Source organism: Microcaecilia unicolor, chromosome 3, assembly GCF_901765095.1.
Source record: "Microcaecilia unicolor chromosome 3, aMicUni1.1, whole genome shotgun sequence".
Classification (NCBI taxonomy): domain Eukaryota; kingdom Metazoa; phylum Chordata; class Amphibia; order Gymnophiona; family Siphonopidae; genus Microcaecilia; species Microcaecilia unicolor.
The window spans coordinates 180,117,844-180,142,089 of record NC_044033.1 but is presented as its reverse complement, the minus strand read 5'-3'; the positions used below and the strand labels follow the sequence as shown (position 1 = coordinate 180,142,089).

Below are 24,246 nucleotides of genomic sequence, written 5' to 3'. Positions count from 1 at the left end.
ATTATACTCAACTGGAGCAAGCATCTACTGTCATTTCAGCTTTTATTTTGTGCTCATTTTTTGTACTTGAACTTAAATCCCTTTTAAAAAAATCCATAAAAACCCCACAACTATTCCTACGCAAACCGTGGGGTTTGGGAAGGGGTGTAGGACAAAACCATCTTGTGTGCCTTAAAGCGCGGGGACACTTAATGCAGCACTTTGAAAATGGAAGTGTGTATGGGTAGCACGTGGACATCAATGAGAGATGTTTATAACCATTTCACTGACTTTCAGCAAGTCTCAACATTCCCACCAATGGGCCGAAGGAAGTACGAAAGATGCCGACAGCTGATAGGTTGTTGCTAGGAGACCACGGGCGCCTTAGCAACCAAACAGCTTGGTTGCTGGGGAACGGACGCCCAAGATGGCGAGTGAAAGCGGGGAACCGGCTCCGATGCAGGCCGAACAGGCCGTACTACGATCCCGCATCGACGAACAGTCACAGCTCATCTGCGCACTGAAGCGGCGGGCTGACCAGACCCTGGAGCGATGCCAGGCGCTAGAGGCCCTGAACGAGGAGCGCGAGGCGATGAGGCAGGCGGCCGAGGCGGCGCGAGAAGCCGAAGAGCACCGGGCCCGCCAACTGGAGGACCGCTTCGAAGACCTGGCTGCCAACCACCAGATGATGATCCGCTTCAAGGACGAGTACAAGCGACAGAGTGCCGAATTGTGGCAAGAATGCGGCCGACTGCGGCGGGAGCTGGACGGCGACGCTTCGCGCGAGCGTGAAGAGCAATTCAACCAGCTGCAGGAGGAGAAGAAGGAATGGGCCCGAGCCCTGCAGGAGCGCGACAAGCTCCTCGGGCAGGTGAAGGAGGTGAGCGAGGCCCAAGATGTGGCCCTGCGGGAGCGGGAGGAACGCATCGGGAAGCTAGAGGAGGAACTGCGCCGGCTGTCGATGGAAGCCGAGGAGCAGAGGACCAGGGCAGAGGAGCGGCGGCGGGAGGAGACAGGGGATCTTCGCAACCAGCTGCAACGGATGAGCCAGGAGAAAGACGAGCTGTTGCAACTCTCTATGTCTCGGGGCCGGCTGATCCAGGACAAGCAGCAGCAGGTGGCGCGGCTGCAGGACGAGATGCGGACGGCAGCCGAGGAGCGACGCCGTGCAGAGATACAGGGCAAAGAGGACGGACCACTAATCCTCGCTCTGCAGCAACGCTTGCGTGAAGCCGAGCACCGCCAACATGAGGCCGAGCACGCCCAGGTCCGCCTGCAACGCGAGTTCAGCGCTTACAAACAGCACAGCGCGGATCTGCTGGCCAAGGAGCGCGCGCTCAACGCCAAGCTGCGCCACGTGATTGGCTGAAAACCTTTGTGAGGTGCATCTTCTGCCCCGCCCTCTCTCCAGTAAGCACCAATCACAGTTGTTAGTAGCTGAAGCCTGTGGTGGTTTTGGTGCCGAAATCCACAAGCGCCGCGGCCGCGGCTCATCAATGACTCCTGGGTTTTTGTACTTAGCAAAGGGGCGGAACTGTTCCTGGGAAATCTTCCTTGAACTGCATTAGTTGGGCGATTTATGTAGGGTTACCATATTTGCCGTAAGAAAAAAATGAGTACACAAAATATCACCATGCCCCGCCCCCCGTCACATTCCCTGCCACTTTGACCCCTCAAGAAAGCCAAATTCCCTCTCTCTCCCCCCCGCCCCCCATCATGTATACCCCCTCCCCAATTTTCCAGCCTCCCTTCGTTCACATGGTCCCAGGACTATTCACTACCGCTCCCTCCCTCCTGAATCTTATTGTAGTGCCCTGGTGGTCTCTTCAGGGCAGGAGAGAGCCACCTCTTGGCTGCATATCTGTCTTGCTCCCAGTGCTGCTTCAAAATGGCTGCCAAGAGTTCCACTTGAACTCTTGGCAGCCATTTTGAAGCCACCATTTCCTGCCCCGAAGAAGCCACTGACCACCAGGGCACGATAATAAGGTAGGGGAGGATAGGACACCCGAGGCCCGCCAGCCCATCCGCTGCCAGCCTGCTCAGTCGTCTGTAAACCAGGACAAACGGACAGTCTGGCAAAATCCAACCAGATGCCTCGCACTGTCCTCAAAAAGAGGACATGTCTGGGTAAAACCAGACATATGGTAACACTATATTTATGGGATGTAAGAAATAATATGCAAAAACAACATCCAGCCCAGATAACTATTTCTGAAAAAAGTTGGTCACCCTTTAATAATAACCTAAATATAGACATGTTAAGAGAAGCATTGAAGCCTGTCTTTTTCTAACAGGTATCCAGAAATTAATCAAATGAGCTAATACTTCTAAATGGACCTTTAAAGGACAATGTGAAATGACATCCCCCCCCCCCCCCCCCATGAGCATCACAATTGCTAAGAAAGATAATTCACCTACAGCTATGTACTGCAGATATGCCAGGTTACCCAGTTCCAGACTGGAGACTTTTTCACCAGCCCTGGCTTTGAACTTCATCATAAAGCATTTGCTCATTATGAAATCAGTGTTGCAAGTTCCTTAATGCACCAGGACAGGGTGATCAGAAATCCAGGACTGTCTCAAATTCCCCAGCCTGGAACTGAATAACTTGGCATCTCTGATGCTGGTTGAACTACTTCTCACTCAGCAGCTTACTGGTTCAAACCCAGCTGAGACCTTTCCTTACCATTTATTGCTATCATTTGTTACTTTTGTACACAGTGACGATTACCAATCCAGTACCAATGCATGTGTGCAAGGCTTTTCACACCAGCTTGCTAGGCTTTAACAAACAATTTTGTACGCAAATATGTAAAAAGCGCAAGCTAACCATCCACAAAGCCTAGTGCATACACCAGTACATTTAAATCCATGGTAATGAGGTTATTCAGCAAGATGCACAGAAATATGCAGAAGACCAAAACACTGCACACACAACGCCAGAACCTTTAACGCCAGTTTTGAGGAAGCATTAGCTTGGAATTTTGTGTTAGTGATCATGAAGATTTCATGCCTGTTTCTTCCCTCTACTATGAGTATAAGGATCTGCAACTTTTTAGAGCAGGGGTACATAAAGGGGTCCACAGGCCACTCAAGTTTTCAGGATATCTTTAATGAATATGCATGAAGAGATTTACATGCCTAATGAATATGCGTGAGATATATTTGCATATAATGGAGGTGACAGGCAGTGGATCTCTCTTATGTATGTTCATTAGGGATATCCTGAAAACCCGACTGGCCTGTGGACCCCCAGGACAGGTTTGAGTACCCCTAATTTAGAGCATGTGGGAGGTGTGCAAGTACAAAGAGCATATTGCTGGACAGTGGGAAGACATGGAAAGTTGTATCAGCATTTGAGTTGCAGCATGTACATCTGCACATCTTCTGGGATTACATTCTGCACATTAATAGTGGTACTGCAAAAACTATGTGCACAGAATAGCATTCCAGCACATGTGCAGATATGTGCACATGCCACTCCAAGTGCCAATTTGTATGCAAGATATAGCAACTGCTAGAACAGACCTGTAGTGCATGTTTTTTGTGCCGGGTCAATTTGCATATTATTTGTTTACTGCAATGGGAAGCAAAATTTTGGTGTTATTCTTGTGTTAGGAAGCCATGTGCTAAATCCTAATGCAAGTTTTCCATATCAGCCCCTCAGTTTTAACTGATTCAGACAGTCCCTACAGAAACATGTGCATGCTTTCAAAGTATCGAGCCGGGCCTCTTGTTAATAGTGTTTCCACAGGGAACTTATTCAGGAAGAGACAATAACATTTCTTACAATAAGAGGCGATTGACTGGATCAAAACTATACCCAAACTTATAATACAGTTGTCATTTAATTTGATCTAGTGAGCTTGAAATGCATACCACTTGCATTTAAAATTTTGCTTGCCTTGTTTGATACCCTTTTACAATGCATAAAAAACTAATTGGACAAAGAGTTAAAGAAAGTAATATAGTATCAGCTACACAGTTGACTTGTTAACAGTTGTTTTTATGTGCCAAGGGTCTGCATTTAACAGAAACAATGGACCACATTCTGTTATTTATTTATGAACCAGCATTGATTTGATACATAAAAGCTATGTATTAGTGCTTGTAATCAGTATTGATTCTTGTGTTTCGCTTTGTAACCAGAAAATAGCCACTTTACTGGAAGGGGTGGAATAGTTGTTTATTATCTCTTCTTTACTTCACTGCTGTGTATAAAGATTGGACAAGCAATCCAGCCAAAAAAGTGAGGAACTGTCAAGAACCATTTCTTAGTGTCAGTGCCACTATTCTACACAAATGGGTGTTATCCTTTCTTACCAAGAGGTGGAGGTAAAAACTGAGCTTTACCACTGACATCACTGATAATATGCTGTGGTGCCCCCTGGAAGATTCCAGTATTTTCTGTACCTTTAGAAGGTGGTAAGTTGTGCTGGTGGTGCTCCTATCCCTGGCCCAGCTCCCCACTTTCCTGACTGCAGCTGCACAGCATGGTAGAGCCTAAGGAATGCTCCTGATCAAGCGCAGAGTTTTGACACTGCAGCCCCCAGTAGGACTGGTTAGTGCCACTGTGTGAGGCTTTAGCTTGGTCCCACAGGATCTCACCTGAGGGGTGTGGTTCCCCATCCACCCACCCTCCTACCTGTACACCCTGTTTTGGTGTAAACTCTCCTCCAGGATGCACCTGCAGCCCCAGGTTTAAATTCTTTCTAACTGATGTGGTTTGCCCCTTTTCCCCTACTGAAATCTGCACACGCTATCCACATGTTAAAAAGTTTTACTTATTATTATTTTGCAGGGTTGTGTCAGGGGTGGAGAGTGGGCGTTCCTATGCTAACCAGTTAGTGCATCTCCATTACCGCACACTAACTGGTTAGCACATGAATAACGCAGGAGCTTGGTGGTGGTAAATTCTTCCACAGTAATTTTTTTAAATGGCCACCTGCACTAATGGTAACACTAGTGAATGGCCATTAATGCAAAAAAAAGAAAAGAAAGAAAATCAGAGTTTTTACGACTATGGTAAAAATGGCCTTAGCATGCAGGACAGACCTGTGTGAGTACGCTAAAGCCTATTTTTACCACAGCTTAGTAAAAGGAGCCCTTAGTTTACATGATGTAACATGAGTCTGAAACATTTGTAGCCATGTTATGGAGTATGAAGTAAAACTAGACCTTCATGCATCTTCTTCTGTTTGGCATTTAGAGTAACATAACATAGTAGATTGCGGCAGATAAAGACCTGTACAGTCAGTGGCGTTTCTAGGGGGGCTGACACCCGGGGCGGATCGCCGATGCGTCCAGCCCCGGGGTGCAGCGCCCCTCCCCCTCGGAACAGCGCGAGGCCCCCCCCCGCGAAAGAACCCCCGATCCCCCGGCGAAAGAACCCCCCCCCCGGGTGCACGCCACTGGGGGGGGGGGGTGCCGCGCGCCTGCTGGCTCTTCGTTTTCATGCTCCCTCTGCCCCGGAACAGGAAGTAACCTGTTCCGGGGCAAAGGGAGCATGAAAACGAAGAGCCGACAGGCGCGCAGCGTGCACCTGGGGCAGACCGCCCCCCCCCCCCTTGGTACGCCACTGTGTACAGTCCATTCAGTCTGCCCAACAATATAAATTCACTACATATGGTATGAAGTGTTACATCATATGTATACCTGTTCTGGATTTATTCTTGCCATTTTAAGGGCATAAAGCGTAGAAGTCTGCCCAGCACTGGCACTGTTCTAAATTTGTGCCCCTGATGTAGAGCTCGCAGTTGAAATACGGTCGTGTCGGGTAGCTTGCCTGGCAGTGTGAAGTGAAGATGTGGAAAACTATCTGCACATTGTATGTTGTAGAGTGGTCCGCTGAAGATTGCATCAAGTAAACTAAGATAAGTGTTTGGTTTGTTCATTTCTTGATTATGCTCTTTATGGACATTACTAGTTAAAAAAGCCCCATTTCTGATGCAAATGAAACGGGGGCTAGCAAGGTTTTCTTCTGTGTGCATGTGGGAGTGTGTGTGTGTCCCTGCCCTCTGCCCTCTCTCCCTTCCCCTGTGCTGTCTGTCCTCTCTGTCCCCTCCCCCCTCGGAGTCGAGTCCTTCAGTGTTAAGTTTCCTGCTGTGCTGTGTTTATGTTACAGAGATAGTGAGGGTTTCTGCCCTCTCTCCCCTCCCCCCTCTGAGTCCTTCACTGTTACAGAGAGAGCGATTTGATTTCGTGCTTTGCTGTGTTTTCCTTCACTGTTTGTGTTACAGAGAGAGCGAGGGCGGGGCAGACACTCATTGGGAAACCGGATATCTCTCCCCCTTCACACTTCCGGCTGGAGGCTTCATTTAGAACGTTGGTGGTGCCTTTTATATAGAGAGATGTTTTTTGATGGTCAAGCATTGAGTTTTTAATGCCAAACTTTACAGAAAAAATTAGTCCGATTAGACTGAAGAAGCAATCATTTCGAAGCACATTTTTGCTTCATTTATGATGGGCCTTTAGAATATTTTTCTAAATAGTTTGGTATAGAGAGTTTAAAAGTGAGATTTTTTGGTTATTGGTCTATATCAAGGGTGGGTGTCCAGCAAGTATACCTGGAAAAAGGCCAACACAACTGTCATTAACCAGAGTTTTGTTGTCAGTGGAACCCAACTGGACAAGACTTGTGTCACAGTGTTTAGAAAGACAAAAGTATACCACCGTAACAGACCATTCTGATGATGATTTATGTTCATTCAGTCATCACATTGAGTTTGTTGGCTCATTTGTTAATTTTCTGTGTGTGGGCCCACTAGAAATAGTACTTACATTCATTAGCCCTCTGTTGCCCACTTCTGATCTATATAGATGGGGCATGAGGTACAGCTCTGTAGAGGACAGTCCCTTTCTGAACTGCACACTTCTTCCTACAGACCTGTCCTCTAGCGTACCTAGGGCGGGGCGGTGGGGGCAGTGCGCCCCGGGTGCTGGCAGCAAGGGGGTGTTGGCTCTGCTGGTCCCCTGCCCCGGAACAGGAAGTTGACATCTCCACTCACCCCCTTGCTTGGAGAAGGAAGGTATGCACTGCCGGGGGGGGGGGGGGGGGGGGATTGCGTGCGCATTCTGCCCCAGGTGCCATATGAGGTAGGTAAGCCACTGGACCTGTCCCAGCCTTTACACTGGGGCAGGAGGAAAGTGCAGTAGGTGCTGCAATCAGCTACCATTCAGGAAAACTCCCAGGAGGCAAGTTCAAATCCTCTGAACTGAGGACTGTGTATGTGACTTTGTATGATTGTCAGCAAGTCACTTCTTTCCCTCATGCTTGTTTTCTGCACTATACCTAGTGTGAGCACTCTGGAGGGCTGGTGCGAGGGAAAGGGGATAGTGGGTCTTTCAGCCGGCATCATCCCCGTTCATTCAGCCCAGCTAGGAGAACAGGGCGCCATCTAGGGATCAAACTGCCAGGGAAAGCTGTAATGCAGGAGAAAAACTACACTTCCCAGAAGCCAGTGCAGGGTCAGCTGAACTCCCAGGAGGGGGAGGGTGGAGTGACTGATTGGGAGATGAGGTCTGATCCTGGAGATGGGGAGGAGGAGATGGAGTGGAATAAAGAGGAGGTAGAAGGAGAAGGTAAGGAGGAGTGCATGGAGGTTGGAGGGTTTGCTCAAACTTCCTCAGGAAAGGTAAAGGCTTTGGTGGCGGGAGTGTGGCCCAAGCTGTGCATACTTGGAGAGGATAAAATAATCCAGTGGGGAAGCCACTGGTGGAAGAAGCTAACCCATAAACTAAGGGTAGAAGATAGTGCTGATGAGGGGAGGCTACAATTGGGAGCAAGACAAAGGTTTGCTGGGTGTGATTTCAATTACCCGCATATAGACTGGGTTAATGTAACATCTGTACACGCAAGGGACATAAGATTTCTTGATGAAATCAAGGACAGCTTCATGGAACAGCTAGTTCAGGAGCCGACAAGAGAAGGAAAAATACTAGACTTAGTCCTTAGTGGTGCTCATGATCTAGTGCAGGGGGGTAACGATACGAGGGCCGCTTGATAACAGTGATCATAATATGATCGGTTTTGATATTGGCATTGAAGGAAGTGAAACTAGGAAATCAAGTACGCTAGCGTTTAACTATAGAAAAGGTGATTATGACAAAATGAGAAAAATGGTGAAAAAAAGACTGAAAGGAGCAGCTCGCAGAGTAAAAAACTTGCATCAGGCGTGGATGCTGTTTAAAAAACACCATCCTGGAGGTTCAGGACAAATATATTCCACGTATTAGAAAAAAGGGAAAAAAGACTAAACGTCAGCCGGCGTGGCTAAACAGTAAGATAAAGGAAATCAGTAGAGCCAAAAAACAATCCTTCAGAAAGTGGAGAAGAGAACCAACTGAAAGTAACAGGATAGATCATAAGGAATGCCAAGCCAAATGCAAAGCGGAGATAAGGAGGGCAAAAAAGGACTTTGAGAAGAAATTAGCGTTGGAAGCAAAAATACATAGTAAAAATTTTTTTAGATACATTAAAAGCAGGAAACCGGCCAAAGAGTCGGTTGGGCCGCTGGACGAAAATGGTGTTAAAGGGGCGATCAAGGAGGAGAAAGCCGTAGCGGAGAAATTAAATGAATTCTTTGCTTCGGTCTTCACCGAGGAGGATTTGGGGGGGACACCGGTGCCAGAAAGAATATTTGAAGCGGGGGAGTCGGAGAAACTAAACAAATTCTCTGTAACCTTGGAGGATGTAATGGGTCAGTTCAGCAAGCTGAAGAGTAGTAAATCACCGGGACCTGATGGTATTCATCCCAGAGTATTAATAGAACTAAAAAATGAACTTGCGGAGCTACTGTTAGAAATATGCAATCTGTCCCTAAAATCGAGTGTAGTACCGGAAGACTGGAGGGTAGCCAATGTTACTCCGATTTTTAAGAAGGGTTCCAGAGGAGATCCGGGAAATTATAGACCGGTGAGTCTGACGTCGGTGCCGGGCAAGGTGGTGGAGGCTATTATTAAGAATAAAATTGCAGAGCATATACAAAAACATGGACTGATGAGACAAAGTCAGCACGGATTTAGTGAAGGGAAGTCTTGCCTCACCAATCTAATGCATTTTTTTGAGGGGGTAAGCAAACATGTGGACAATGGGGAGCCGGTTGATATTGTATATCTGGATTTTCAGAAGGCGTTTGACAAAGTGCCGCACGAAAGACTCCTGAAGAAATTGCAGAGTCATGGAATCGGAGGTAGGGTATTATTATGGATTAAGAACTGGTTGAAAGATAGGAAGCAGAGAGTAGGATTGCGTGGCCAGTATTCTCAGTGGAGGAGGGTAGTTAGTGGGGTCCCGCAGGGGTCTGTGCTGGGTCCGTTGCTTTTTAATGTATTTATAAATGACCTAGAGATGGGAATAACTAGTGAGGTAATTAAATTCGCCGATGACACAAAATTATTCAGGGTCGTCAAGTCGCAGGAGGAATGTGAACGATTACAGGAGGACCTTGCGAGACTGGGAGAATGGGCATGCAAGTGGCAGATGAAGTTCAATGTTGACAAGTGCAAAGTGATGTATGTGGGTAAGAGGAACCCGAATTATAGCTACGTCTTGCAAGGTTCCGCGTTAGGAGTTACGGATCAAGAAAGGGATCTGGGTGTCGTCGTCGATGATACGCTGAAACCTTCTGCTCAGTGTGCTGCTGCGGCTAGGAAAGCGAATAGAATGTTGGGTGTTATTAGGAAGGGTATGGAGTCCAGGTGTGCGGATGTTATAATGCCGTTGTATCGCTCCATGGTGCGACCGCACCTGGAGTATTGTGTTCAGTACTGGTCTCCGTATCTCAAAAAAGATATAGTAGAATTGGAAAAGGTACAGCGAAGGGCGACGAAAATGATAGTGGGGATGGGACGACTTTCCTATGAAGAGAGGCTGAGAAGGCTAGGGCTTTTCAGCTTGGAGAAGAGACGGCTGAGGGGAGATATGATAGAAGTGTATAAAATAATGAGTGGAATGGATCGGGTGGATGTGAAGCGACTGTTCACGCTATCCAAAAATACTAGGACTAGAGTTGAAGCTACAGTGTGGTAAATTTAAAACGAATCGGAGAAAATTTTTCTTCACCCAACGTGTAATTAGACTCTGGAATTCGTTGCCGGAGAACGTGGTACAGGCGGTTAGCTTGACGGAGTTTAAAAAGGGGTTAGATAGATTCCTAAAGGACAAGTCCATAGACCGCTATTAAATGGACTTGGAAAAATTCCGCATTTTTAGGTATAACTTGTCTGGAATGTTTTTACGTTTGGGGAGCGTGCCAGGTGCCCTTGACCTGGATTGGCCACTGTCGGTGACAGGATGCTGGGCTAGATGGACCTTTGGTCTTTCCCAGTATGGCACTACTTATGTACTTATGTACTTATGTGATATTCTGAGTTAGGATTGGACTGTGTTAATAAGCTGAATGTGGAAAAACTGAACTGACTCTTGCATTCTTGATGAAGAAACTGCTTGAAGATTAAAGCTGTACTAAAAGATGCTGAGAGAATAAAGACTTGTGGTTTTCAAGAACTATAAGACTGCTGGAGTTTTGTGTGTCCCAGTCGTGAGCTGATCCTGGGCGCAGGTCAGCTGGGCAGCAAGTAAACTAGGCCAAGCAGTGCAGCAAGGCGGGGGTTGCAGCTCGTACCGGGGAAAAGCTAGCCAAGCTAAGTAGGGTCGACCCCGGCTCTCACCTGGAAGGGTGACCTGGTTACAGAATGGTGGCAGTGGTGGGATTGTCTGAACAACCCGCCGGCGAAAGAAGCGTGCATTGCTCCGAGTTCCGGTAAGCATATACGGGACTCGGGTAACCAGGAGGAGGGGGATATAGAGGGCCGGAGCTGTGTAATACCGCACTTGGAGAGTGTTCTTTGTTCCCTTTCTCTCAGGTACCGGTGGCTAAGGCGACATGGAGTCGAAGGAGCTGCTGTCTTTTATGGCCCATCAATTCCAAAAGCAGCAGGAAATGGCTCAGAGACTTCTAGAGGATTCCTTGGCTGCTTCTCGAGCACAGATACAACCGGTGCTGGAGGTGGTGCAGGAATTGTTACGGGCAGTACCCCTACCGAGGAAAGAGAGCACCTCATTGGAGGCTACAGCCACTGGAGCTGTGCCTGGAAGCCTGGAGCCTGGACGGGTTAATTGGCTGCCTTGGGGCAAATTAACAGAGCAGGACGACATTGAGGATTATCTGGGGACTTTTGAGCGGGTAGCATTGGCGGCTGCCTGGCCTCAAGAACAATGGACCATCAGACTGGCTCCCGCCCTGTCCAGGGAAGCCCTGGCAGCTTTTCGGAGCCTGTTGCCAGGGGACGTGGTGGATTATCAAAAGCTGAAAACGGCTATTTTGGACCGGTATGGGGTAAGCAGACAAACTTATCGCAGGCGCTTCCGGAGTTGGAGGTGGAGGGAGGGGGAGACTCCGAAGGCCTTGGCCCAGAAGCTGATGGACTTAGCTATCAAATGGTTAGAGCCTGATAAGAGGGCAGTGACTCAGTTAATGCAGGATCTGGTGCTGGAGCAGTTTTTAGAGGCTCTACCGGAGAGTATCAGGGTTAATTTGATCAGGAAGGGATGTGAGACTCTGGAAGAAGCTATCAAAGGCTTTGAATACTTTCTGGAGTCACAATACTCCGAGGGGGGAGAGGGTGTCTGGCGGGGTGGTCGGGGTAAAATGTTCAAAGGATCTGGGTGGAGGGAGGAAGGTCCTAAGGAGGATGATAGAGTGTGCTACCGATGTGGGAAGTCGGGACATCTGAGGAGGGACTGTAGGGCCAAGTTGGGGCTCATATCTCAGGTAACCCCCTCTAAGGAACCCCAGTTTACGCATTGGGTTAAGATAGGAGGGGTCCCGGTGGAAGGACTTTTGGACTCAGGAGCGGACCAGACAATGTGCTCCCAGAAGTTGTGGGGGCAGATTGCCCGGAAAGGGGGTCAGCAGGGTAGGAAGAGAGACCGGTCCGTGGCTATTCAGTGCATACACGGGGCTTCCTCAAGGTATCCGGTCCGGCTAGTAGACATACAGGACCAGGAGGGCCTTCAGTGGGTGTGGGTGGCTGTACTTCCTAGGCTTCCTCAGGATCTCATTTTAGGACGGGATTGGGCTCCATTCACATACTGCCTTGGGGGTAAGCAAGCCTTGGTATCTACCCGGGCCCAGGAGAGGCAGGAGAAGGAGCAGGAACTGTCCCTGGCACAAGTATTTGCATTCCAGGGAGAGGTTATGGGGCGGCCGGGGAAGACAAGGAAAGGCTCTCAGCAAAAGAAACGAGGTCAGGAGCAAAGGCGGCAGCATTGTCAAGAGCTCCTTCATCAGGGGAGGTTCCCAGGGGATACGGAACAGGTGTTAGAGAGATTCCCTGATTTTTCCAAAGAGCAAAAAGATGACCAGACATTGCAATATGCGTGGGAGCGGGTAGATAAAGAGGGAGAAACCAGCTTCCCTCGGTTTGTTAGTGACAAGGGGTTGCTATATCGGCTGTCCTGTTTAGCAGGGGGGAAGGAACCTCAGAAACAGTTAGTAGTACCGAGGGGGTTTAGGGACCTGGTGTTACGGGTATCTCATGATCATATCTTAGGGGGTCACAAGGGGGCTCAGAATACTCTCCGGCAGGTATTAAACAGATTTTACTGGCCCGGGGTGTATAAAGAGGTGGAACAATTTTGCAGCTCCTGTAGTCAGTGTCAGAGGGTATCAGAGCAAATACCGAACAGAGTGCCCCTACGACCCCTTCCCCGTATAGGGACTCCTATTACCCGTATGGCAATGGATATGATCGGGCCCATTGATAAGTCCCGAAGGGGGTATTCCTATATTCTAGTGATCATGGATATGGCCACAAGGTATCCCTGGGCCGTGCCGCTTCGTACCACCTCAGCGAAAGTTATTGCGGCCCAGCTAATTCGGATCTTTTGTGAGGTGGGGTTTCCTAGGGAAATGATTACCGACCGGGGGACCAATTTCATGTCACGAACCCTGGCCCAGGTGTGGGAGGCTTTCGGGGTACAGCATATTCGGACCGCAGCTTACCATCCTCAGACTAATGGCCTGGTGGAGAGATTCAATAAAACCTTGAAAATGTTGTTGAGGAAAGGGTTAGGTTCCTCCCATGAGGAATGGGATCTATTGTTACCATTTGTTTTGTATGTGTGTAGGGAGAATGTTCAGGCCTCTCTGGGCGTATCACCATTTGAATTGATGTATGGGAGATCACCCCGGGGAGTGTTGGATGTGTTAAGGGAGCAGTGGGTTCCTCCGGAAGAGGAGGATCGGGATGTAGTGAACTATCTAGTGAAGCTGAAGGAACGGTTGCATAAATTGAGCCGCGGGGCTCAGCAACACTGGGAGAGGAGTCAGGATTACCAGAAAGCCTATTATGACCGGAAAGGGGTGGAGAGGGCATTGGAGGTGGGGGACAAAGTCTTGATCATGGTTTCAGACTCACCTCATAAGTTCGTGGGACGCTGGAGGGGTCCTGCGGTCATAGAAAAGAAGTTAGGTCCAGTCACCTACTTAGTAAGGAATGAGCAGGGCCGGGAGCAGACCTATCATATAAATGTGCTTAAACCTTGGCAAGAGCGAAGGGGACTATTTGGTCAGGCTAGGGGGGAAGCTGAGGAAGAATTAGGTCCACAGATCACGGAGATATTTAAGGCAGGAGAACCGCAGATTGCAACTACATTGCCAGGGAGTCAGCAGAAAGAGGTTCAGGCACTTGTGGAGGAGTTTCGGGATGTCCTGACTCCTTGCCCAGGGGAAACTCACCTTATCATGCATGATATCATCTCGGAGCCGGGCCGGGTGGTCAGACAGAGACCTTACCGTCTCTCACCCCCAAAGAAACAAGAGGTGGTCCGACAGGTACAGGAGATGCTGGATTTTGGGGTCATTGAGGAATCTGTCAGTCCATGGTCGAGTCCTGTGGTGTTAGTGCCCAAGTCCGATGGTACGTGGCGGTTTTGCATCGACTTTAGGCAAGTTAATGCGCTATCAGATTCCGACGCCTATCCGATGCCACGTATTGATGAGCTTTTGGATCGCTTGGGTACTGCACGATATCTGTCCACCCTGGACTTGACAAAAGGGTATTGGCAGATCCCTCTGACTCAGGAGGCCAAGCCTAAGACAGCTTTCTCTACACCCATGGGGCTCTATCAATTTAAACGCATGCCGTTTGGTCTTAATTCAGCGGCAGGTTCCTGCCAGCGGTTGTTAGATCAGGTGTTAAGACCGCATCAGCAATATGCGGCGGCTTACCTGGACGATGTTATCATTCAGAGTGAGGATTGGCCCTCGCATATTATAAGGGTGAGGGCGGTATTAGAGGCTTTCCGTCAAGCAGGTTTGACTTTGAACCCGCAAAAGTGTTGTTTTGGGCAGGAGAAGGTTAAATATTTGGGATACTGGGTGGGGAATGGTCAAATAACTCCTCTCTGGGATAAGGTAGCGAGTATCCAGGACTTTCCATACCCCAAAAATAAGAAGCAGTTAAGAAGCTTTTTGGGCCTAGTGGGGTACTATAGGAGGTTCATACCCCACTTTGCCTCCATTGCTACACCCCTCACTAATAAACTTCAGAAGGGGTCCCCCAACAGTCTACGATGGGAGGAGGAAGGGCTGCGGGTGTTCAATGAGTTGAGAGTGGCCCTGTGTCAGGAACCCCTGCTGAGAGCCATGGATTTTGATAAGCCCTTTGTACTGCAAGCTGATGCCTCGGGGGTAGGTTTGGGGGCCGTGTTGTCTCAGGTACACGAGGGGCAGGAACATCCCCTGATGTACCTGAGCCGGAAACTGCTCCCCCATGAGGTCAGGTACTCAACCATAGAGAGAGAATGTTTAGCAATAAAATGGGCAGTGCAGATGTGCCATTACTATTTAGATGGTCGGAAATTTACTCTGGTTACGGATCATGCGCCTTTGAGGTGGTTGGGCCAGATGAAAAATAGTAATGGTCGTCTCACAAGGTGGTATCTGGCTTTACAGCCCTATCAATTCAAGGTGGAGCATAGATCAGGCAAATTTCTGACAAACGCAGATGTTCTTTCGCGGATTGCCAGTGCAGGCCAGGAGCAGACTGGCAATCGTTTGAGCAGGGGGGTGTGTGAGCACTCTGGAGGGCTGGTGCGAGGGAAAGGGGATAGTGGGTCTTTCAGCCGGCATCATCCCCGTTCATTCAGCCCAGCTAGGAGAACAGGGCGCCATCTAGGGATCAAACTGCCAGGGAAAGCTGTAATGCAGGAGAAAAACTACACTTCCCAGAAGCCAGTGCAGGGTCAGCTGAACTCCCAGGAGGGGGAGGGTGGAGTGACTGATTGGGAGATGAGGTCTGATCCTGGAGATGGGGAGGAGGAGATGGAGTGGAATAAAGAGGAGGTAGAAGGAGAAGGTAAGGAGGAGTGCATGGAGGTTGGAGGGTTTGCTCAAACTTCCTCAGGAAAGGTAAAGGCTTTGGTGGCGGGAGTGTGGCCCAAGCTGTGCATACTTGGAGAGGATAAAATAATCCAGTGGGGAAGCCACTGGTGGAAGAAGCTAACCCATAAACTATCTAAGGGTAGAAGATAGTGCTGATGAGGGGAGGCTACAATTGGGAGCAAGACAAAGGTTTGCTGGGTGTGATATTCTGAGTTAGGATTGGACTGTGTTAATAAGCTGAATGTGGAAAAACCGAACTGACTCTTGCATTCTTGATGAAGAAACTGCTTGAAGATTAAAGCTGTACTAAAAGATGCTGAGAGAATAAAGACCTGTGGTTTTCAAGAACTATAAGACTGCTGGAGTTTTGTGTGTCCCAGTCGTGAGCTGATCCTGGGCGCAGGTCAGCTGGGCAGCAAGTAAACTAGGCCAAGCAGTGCAGCAAGGCCGGGGTTGCAGCTCGTACCGGGGAAAAGCTAGCCAAGCTAAGCAGGGTCAACCCCGGCTCTCACCTGGAAGGGTGACCTGGTTACACTAGCTAATAAGAATGTCCTTTTTGGTTGAGAGGAGTCATGCAGATCAGACATTATACATGGTAACCAAGTAAGGTGGGTGCATTAAAGTATGTGAAATATAAAGGGGTGAAAGGGATTCAAAAATATGCAAATTATTAATATAATTACACCAGATACTTTAACTCAGTGTTGTTTTTCAAGCAATGCATGCAAAGCTATCTCAATATTCATTGTGGTGATCTTGAAAACCAGACTGGCTATGGCTACTCCAGGACTGGTTTAAGAAACACTGCTGTAATTTGCCTTTGCCTGTCTTGAATCAAGGCAGTCCTTGAACCTATGCGCTCTGAACTCTTTAGCGTGCTTCTTAGCCTTTCTTCCACTGTGCTGCCACTATAAGATGAACAGGATATGACAGCAGGACAACGCACATCAAATTGTTTAAGAACTGTTTTTTTTAATCACATATATTAACATTTTACCAATTAAAAAATGACAGAACCACGTGCTGATTGGCCAAGCTCTTCAAATATAGCCATGGGCTTGACAGACAAAAAAATGTCAGAATTTCAGAGAGTTTATGTGGAGGAGATCTGTAGGTAATAAACATGAGCTAGACGGGGTTCTTGTTCTTCTAACCCACTTGAGCTGGAGTGTTTGGCTTCTGGCTGAACCCAAGGAGGGAAGAATTACTATATACTTAGATTTCACACAAGACCCATTGAATTTAACATGTGGTTCTTTGGCAATAAGTCTCCTCATCCAGGTAGAGCGTCTCTTCCCTCCCCCCATTCTTTCCCCCCCATATTTCCTCTCAAGCAGGGGGAGTGCTTTGAGTCAAACAATGAAATCCTTGAGCAGATAATTATTGAACAGAAAAGGACATTTCTGGAGCCCTTTTGCCCTCACCAGTGTACCACAGACATTTCACTAGATAACTACATCCATCTTGCGGCTTCCTTTCTTCTTGCAGATGGGTGCACTCCCATTTTTCGATGATGACTCCACGATCTTCACAGCCACCTCTTCCTGCTTGAACTTCACATTGAACCTGCACAGTAAGAAGAGCAAGCAGCTCAGAACTGAGGAAGGGTGTTTGGAGGGAATTGATCTGAAAATGGGCTAGGAAAACTCAAAGATGCTCTACGTTCTCTGAAACCTCAGATTTTGAAAAGTTACATGTATCCCAAAACATCTGCTAAAATAAGGCACCATATGCCTGGAATAGACTTCCTGGGCCGGTACATCAAGCTCAATCTCTGGCCGTCTTCAAATCTAAGCTAAATGCCCACCTTTTTGATGCTGCTTTTAACTGCTAACCCTTATTTTATCATCCTCACTTTAATATCCCCTTATCTCTTGTTTGTCCTGTTTGTCTGTCCTAATTAGATTGTAAGCTCTGTTGAGCAGGGACTGTCTCTTCATGTTCAAGTGTACAGCGCTGCGTACGTCTAGTAGCGCTTTAGAAATGATAAGTAGTAGTAGTAGATTTTGAAAAGTTATGTGTATTCCAAAACATCTGCTTAAATAAGAAGAGAAAGGTTGATATTATTTTCTCTGTTATCATTCCTCACCACACATCCCTGCATCAACAGCTACAACCATCACGTTGACCTTCCTAGCATTCTTTATATTTCCTGGACCCTAGTACCCATCATCCTGTCTTCTCCTATCATTCCTCATGTCGGGGTTTTTTTTTTACCAAGTTGCAGTAAGCACTAGCATGTGTTTACCGCAGCTTAAAAGGTCTTGGAACGGGGCACGTTCAGGTGTCCTGTGGTAAGTTCTGGGGTAGTGCGCGCACACCACAAGGTAAAAAAAGTATTTTTATTTTTACAGCGAAGGGGGTGTGTCTACAGTAATCAGTGCAGCTATGTTGCCTTAAGCTAACTGATTAGTGCGTGATTACCACGTGAGTCCTTATCGCTTACAAAATAAGTGGGGTAAGGGCTCATGTGCTAATCTTTTTTAATGGTCATGTGCTAAGGCTAACAATGCATGGCCATCAATACAAAACTTTGACTATTTTACTGCTGCACCAAAAAAAGCATGTAGGAAAGATCCGCATAAGGGCAAGCTAAGACCACTTTATAGCGCTGTTTTGTAAAAGGGCCTCCTTGCCTTCAGCATCCATAGTAAAAATCTTTTTCTCATTCCATATACATTTTGTGACTATCCTTTCTCCCTCTTTTTGGAACTGGCATTGGATGTATTTATTTATTTATGAAATTTTGTAATCCACATATCTAGGGGAAAAACCTTACATAATAATGCAGCCTATATACATCAAAGATATAAACCCTACAAGCCAAATATACCTGACCAAAAAACAAATAAAATACAAATCAAAACAATACAACAGAAATAACACACCTTTTCTAAAATGCCTTGCTAAATAAAAACACTTTTGATTTCTCATGGAAGGCCAGGCAGGTCATCTCATTTTTAAAGTCTTTTGCAATGCGTTCCACTTGATAGGACCTCTCAAGTTGACACCAGCTTTGCCTCTGTACATGATGGAATGGCCATCAACCATTAGCTTAAAAGAGCACAAAGGTCAGACAGGTTAACATTGCTTGATCAGGTCCTTCAAGTATGCAGGTGCCTCACCATGTATAATTCAGAGCATCCACACCAAGATGTTAAACCAAATCTAGCAAGCTGATAGGAAGCCAGTGAAATGCCTCGAGATGGGGAAAGATATGTTGATAATTGGAACAGCCTGTTAATAAACACACCACTAAATTCTAAATTATTTCTAATATGAGTAATTTACTTATTAGGACCTATTTACCGCCTGTCCTGCTACAGTATGTGCAGCTAGTGTTACTCTTTGTGTGTATGTGACTAGCAAGCTAGTTACTTCTTCCATTAAAGGCCTGGATGAAGAGCCAAGCTTTCATCTGCTTCCTGAAGTAGAGATAGTCTTGTGTTAAGCAGAGCCTTTCAGGGAGTACATTCCAGAGTATTGGTGGGGGGGGGGGGGGGTACTTCAGAGATGGTATCACATCACGAGATATCCTTTGGAGAGGGTGTGGTTAGGGATACTCCTTTGGAGCTGATTGTGGAAGAGCCACATTAATTCCCAAATTCTATATATGGCACCCACAGTTGTGCGTGCAAATTTAGGCCTAATTTACACAGCAACAATAATTGAGCACTAACAATTATTGACATCATTTGTCAACAATTTTGATTTGCATGCATATCTTGCTACACGTTATTCTATAAAGATGTGTGTCCAAATTTTTGTTTATTGTGTAATTGAAAAGGGGGCATAGCCATGGGAGAGCATGGGTGGGTTGGGGAGGTCACTAAAGATGTGTGCAGTATTATAGAATTCAGGGAATCCACATCTAATTTATGTCTGAGAATTTACACCAGGTTTCAGTTGGCATAAATCCTCATGCCCAAAGTTAGGTGCAGATCCCAGTGTTACATGCTATTCTATAAATGGCGCCCAACTTGGAGCATTGTTTATAGAACAGCGCTCAGCACCCATTTTTGTTTTTTGGCACCCAAATTTGGGCACCATTTACTGAATCTTAGTTCAAACAGTACTACAGTACAGTGTTATCCAGTCTTTTGCACTGTCACATATATTATTTTCTTCCAGTTGGCAAGAGGCTATATGTGTGTGCTCTGTGCAAAGAGCTCCTTGCTCTCAGAAAACAAGTCTGATCTCTTGAGGCTAGAGTAGCAGGCTTGGAGGGGCTGAGGCAGGCAGAGAGGTATATAGAGGAGATCTACAGGGACATAGTAGAGAAGTCCCATTTCCAATCTGGCAGCCCCTGTGCTGCCTTGGAGGAAGGGAGGTCACCTAAAAGGAGAACATCACCCTGGTGAATCAGGAAGTGATCCTGTAACCAGGACCTGCCCTCCAGGGGAATGCCAATATCCTCTCACACCGAGGATGTGTCTCCAGGGGCTTCTGCTCAGGAGGGAAGAAGACGGGCATTTTAAGTGGTGAAAAGAACGTAACCCTGATGCAGCTTTTGCAAAACAAGGATTCCTTGTTGGAATTTTCCTGTTCTGAAGAGATAAGTGACTATTCAAATTTTCTCACTGAGAAGGGTTTTTTTTTGGAGGGGGAGGGGATGGACTGGAATTTGCATTTTACAAATATTGTGGGATGCTAGAATACTGTTTAAACTTATGGAATGGACACTTGTTTAAATTGTTTTTGTACCAGTTGGTTGAGTTTTACACCATTTTGTATGAATTGTTATGGGGGGGTTGGTTCTATGATTGCAAACGTTCAATTGTTTATCCTTTGAACTGTGGGGATTTAAATGTTGAGGATCCTTTACTCTCATTTTTAGGTTAAAGTTTATAGCTGATTCTTTCAACCAGTGTGTAATGTACTCAGCCAGCTATGTGCTTTAAGCAGAACATTTTGTTTTTGGTGTGATTTTAAAATAGTTCTGCCTCCTTTCTACTTTTTGATTGATTTCAACTACCCCAGTATTGACTGGATAAAAATCATATTAGGAAGTGCTAGGGAGGTAAAATTTCCTAGACAAAATAAATGACTGCTCCTTGAAGCAACTGGTCCAGGAACCAACAAAACAGGGAGCTATTTTAGATCTGATATCCAGTTTTTTGTGTGCCATTGACATTGTCTGTGCCTGCAGCGGTAACCCATTTGCAGTTGATATTTGTGGGTATACTTGACTAGATGATTAGCAGCTGTTTGTGGTTGAATATTTCTAAAACAAAAGTGTCGTTTGTCACCTCTGAGGCCACTCCAGTGTATCCATCAGATATCATGCTTTCTGACACCACAATTAAAGCTGGTCATCAGGTTCGAAATTTGAGTGTTATTTTGGACTTGTTTGCCTTTTAGGTCTCAAATTCACCAATTGATTAAGAATTCATACTTTAAATTGCATTTGGTAAGTAAATTGCGTTCTGGTACCTAGACCTGATTTTCTAGACGGTGTTGAAAGCTGTGATAATTGAGTAGTTTGGACTCCTGCAACATTGTTTACTTAGGTTTGCCAACCTCTTGTATACGAAAATGATAAACTTCCCTATGAGGAAAGGCTAAAGCGGCTAGGGCTTTTTAGCTTGGAGAAAAGGCGGCTGAGGGAAGATATGATAGAGGTCTATAAAATAATGAGTGGAGTTGAACGGGTGGATGTGAAGCGTCGGTTCACGCTTTCCAAAAATACTAGGACTAGGGGGCATGCGATGAAGCTACAATGTAGTAAATTTAAAATGAATCGGAGAAAAGTTTTCTTCACTCAACGTGTAATTAAACTCTGGAATTCGTTGCCAGAGAATGTGGTAAAGGCGGTTAGCTTAGCGGAGTTTTAAAAAGGTTTGGACGGCTTCCTAAAGGAAAAGTCCACAGACCGTTATTAAATGGATTTGGGGAAAATCCACTATTTCTGGGATAAGCAGTATAAAATGTTTTGTACATTTTTGGGATCTTGCCAGGTATTTGTGACCTGGATTGACCACTGTTGGAAACAGGATGCTGGGCTCGATGGACTTTTGGTCAATACTTACAGTATATACTTATTGTAGGTAGTACAGAGCTCTGCTGTGCGGCTTTTTTATGGGGTGTCTACTTTTTAACATGACCCCTTTTTTGAAGAAGTTGCATGGTTGCCTGTCATACAATGAGCCAAATTTAAATTACTATTGTTTGTTCATTTGGGACTGTATCACGATTCATCTTTTTATCTGTATGATCATTTATGACAGTATGAGCCATCAAGACGTTTACGTTCTGTAAATACTTGTACACTTGAGGTGCCCAATTATCGACACCTGAGACTTAAACAAACAAGGACTGGCTCTTTTTTAATTTCAATGAATAGAATAAACTGCTCTTGGACTTGAGGTAACAAAAGAATGTGTCTACTTTCAAATTGAGGCTGAAGCATTATCTGCTTGACCAAGTCTATGACTTATTCTGAAGTGCCCATTGTCTAGATTGGTATTGTTGCTGTTAATAGTCTTTTGATGTGAATGTTTTAATTATGTATGTTGCTGTGTTCCCCACCTTGGACAAAGGCAGGCTATAAATAATAAACATATACATGGTCTTAGTGGGATGCAGGACAGTGTGAAAGATAACAGTGTTGGGCCCGCTGGGAAATAGTGATCATAACGGGTTCAAATTTGAGTTACTAACTGGAATGAAGACACTAAGGAAGTAGCATTTCACTTTTGAAAGGGCAACTATGATACCAAAAGATCTAGATAACCTCTTCTTGTTAAATTATACGCCTTTGCTCAGGGATGTGAGACGGGACTTGAATAAATGGAAGAATAATTGGTTGCCATGGTGGGGGAGAATAGCGGTAGTAAAAATGAACATTTTACCCAGACTGCTTTTTCTATTTCAGACACGGCCAATATTAGTACCCAGAAGGGAAATTTTAAAACTACAGTCAGATATAGGGACCTTTGTGTGGGCGGGTAGGCCGGCTAGGCTGTCGAAAAAAAATCTTGTGGGGGAAGGTGGAAGAGGGTGGGAGAGGGATGCCAAATGTGCAGTGGTACTATTGGGCAGCCCAATTAAAACAGATAGGGGAGTGGAGTAAAGTAGATTTATCTCCAATTACTTGGCTACAGCAAATTTTTGTTAGGGAAGGAAAGCTAGATGGTCTGCTGTGGGCCTCAGTTCCGGAGCAGACATATAAGGGCCTTACGCTGAATCCTTTTGTATCTCATCTCTTCACGGTGTGGGGGAGGCTAAAAAGGAAGGTAAGAGGGACAGGGAATAGATCTACATATGCATGGCTCACACAGGAACCCGGGTTCCCGGGGGGGAAGGGAAAATAAGGTATTCCAAAATTGGTTTCAAAAAGGGCTCATACGGTTTCATGAGTGCCTAGATGAGGGTCGAATACGGACATTTGAAGAACTACAGGAAATGTATGGGTTAGTAGAGTCCGATTTATATGCATACATGCAGGTCAAACACTTTATTAGTACAGAGAAATGGGCCAGGGAGGAATTCAAAGACCAAGAGGGATTTGAAAAAGTATGGGGGGATATGGATAAGTGGTCCCACCCTCCCGGAAACAGGAAATGAGGGCGGGACCAGAGCAGAGAGAGAGAAAGGAAGGCTCCTGAAGCGCACAGCTTGCATGCGTTTCACTGCTGCTGCCTGCTGCTGTAACCCGACGAGGTAAGATGACGTTTACAATACGGAGGGAGGGGGACTGGAGCTCGGAGGGAGGGGGGCCTCGGAAAGGAGGGGGGCCTTGGAGCTGGGAGAGAGGGATGGAGCTGGGAGAGAGGGGAGGGAGGGGGGGCCTTGGAGTGCGGGAGGCCTCGGAGGGAGGGGTGGCCGGCCCTGGAGCTCAGAAGGAGCTTGGTAGGTGGAGCTAGGGTGGGGTGGGGCTAAGTTGGGGTCCCATCAAATTGGTCTGCACTAATACGTGCCCGTTTTATGGGCTTAACGGCTAGTAAGAGAATATTCTGTCACTGACAGTTATAAGAGAACAGAATATTCAAATATAAAAAAACTAGCTTTTTGCCAGCCCTCAGAAGTGTCCTGTTGTAGTGGTTTTTAAACTTGCAAGAACAAGTCCTTTTTTTTTCCCTACTCCAAGCTCCACTTGAACTGAAATCAGTCATTATGAACAAAATGCAATAACAGCTCTCCACATACTCATCGTTTATGGTGATGGGCAGCTTCCGCTGAGTCGCCTCCAGCACCGTCTGGTAGAGTTTGGTGAGAACTTCGATCACATGGTTGCTGATGAGCACAAAGTCACCCTTCGTTCCAGCTGTACCTGTCTATTGGGAGAAGGAAGTGTTATGAAACCTCAAACAGGATAGACTGAGCTGTCTGAGCTCCATGTATCTTATAATATGCTATTATTACAATTATTATAATTATTATTGGGATCAATGTTCAAAGTGATTGAACCAGCCAACATCGCTTGTGCAGGACTATCCACTGATATTGTGATACTTAACAGGTTACCCCCGGATTCTACATACGATGACTAAAGCATGTGCAAATTTTACAGTGCGCCCAAATTGTGATATGCAAATTAATCGCTTAAGCCAATCAGTGTCGATAATTGGCCACTAACAAGCAATTATCAGCACTATTGCGAACTAATTAGAATGTAAACACACAACTTTCTACATGTATTCTGGAAACTGGTGAGCATAAGTTCTAGTGCACGGATCTCAAAAGGGGGCATGGGCATGGGAGGGGCAGGGGCATTTCTAGAAATTACACGTACTGTTATAGAATACACCGGATCCATGCCTAAGTTAGGCGTGAGCGTTTGCATCAGGTTTTAGTCAGGGTAAATGGTTGCACCTAAATTTTTTTCACGGGTCTGGGCGCTGTACACGTTCTAGAAGCTGTGCCTAATGTTAGGCGT

The 24,246-nt window shown here is 46.4% G+C and overlaps 2 protein-coding genes across 3 annotated transcripts in view; one reads left to right on the top strand and one right to left on the bottom strand.

The window, feature by feature from the left end:
* Positions 1-414: 414 nt before the first annotated feature.
* Positions 415-1,348, top strand: CCDC89 (coiled-coil domain containing 89). The gene has a single exon (XM_030195225.1). The coding sequence runs from the start codon at positions 437-439 to the stop codon at positions 1,346-1,348; it is 912 nt and encodes a 303-aa protein (XP_030051085.1). The 5' UTR covers positions 415-436.
* A 15,005-nt stretch (positions 1,349-16,353) lies between these two features.
* MYO1A (myosin IA) overlaps positions 16,354-24,246 on the bottom strand; it is a 160,813-nt gene continuing 152,920 nt past the window's right edge. For both annotated transcript variants that reach the window (XM_030196659.1, XM_030196660.1), the window contains 2 exons: positions 23,517-23,644; positions 16,354-16,934 (listed from right to left, as the gene is read on the bottom strand). In XM_030196659.1, coding sequence (XP_030052519.1) covers positions 16,814-16,934; positions 23,517-23,644 — 249 coding nt within the window. In that variant the 3' untranslated portion in view covers positions 16,354-16,813. The remainder of the gene's footprint in view (positions 16,935-23,516; positions 23,645-24,246) is intronic.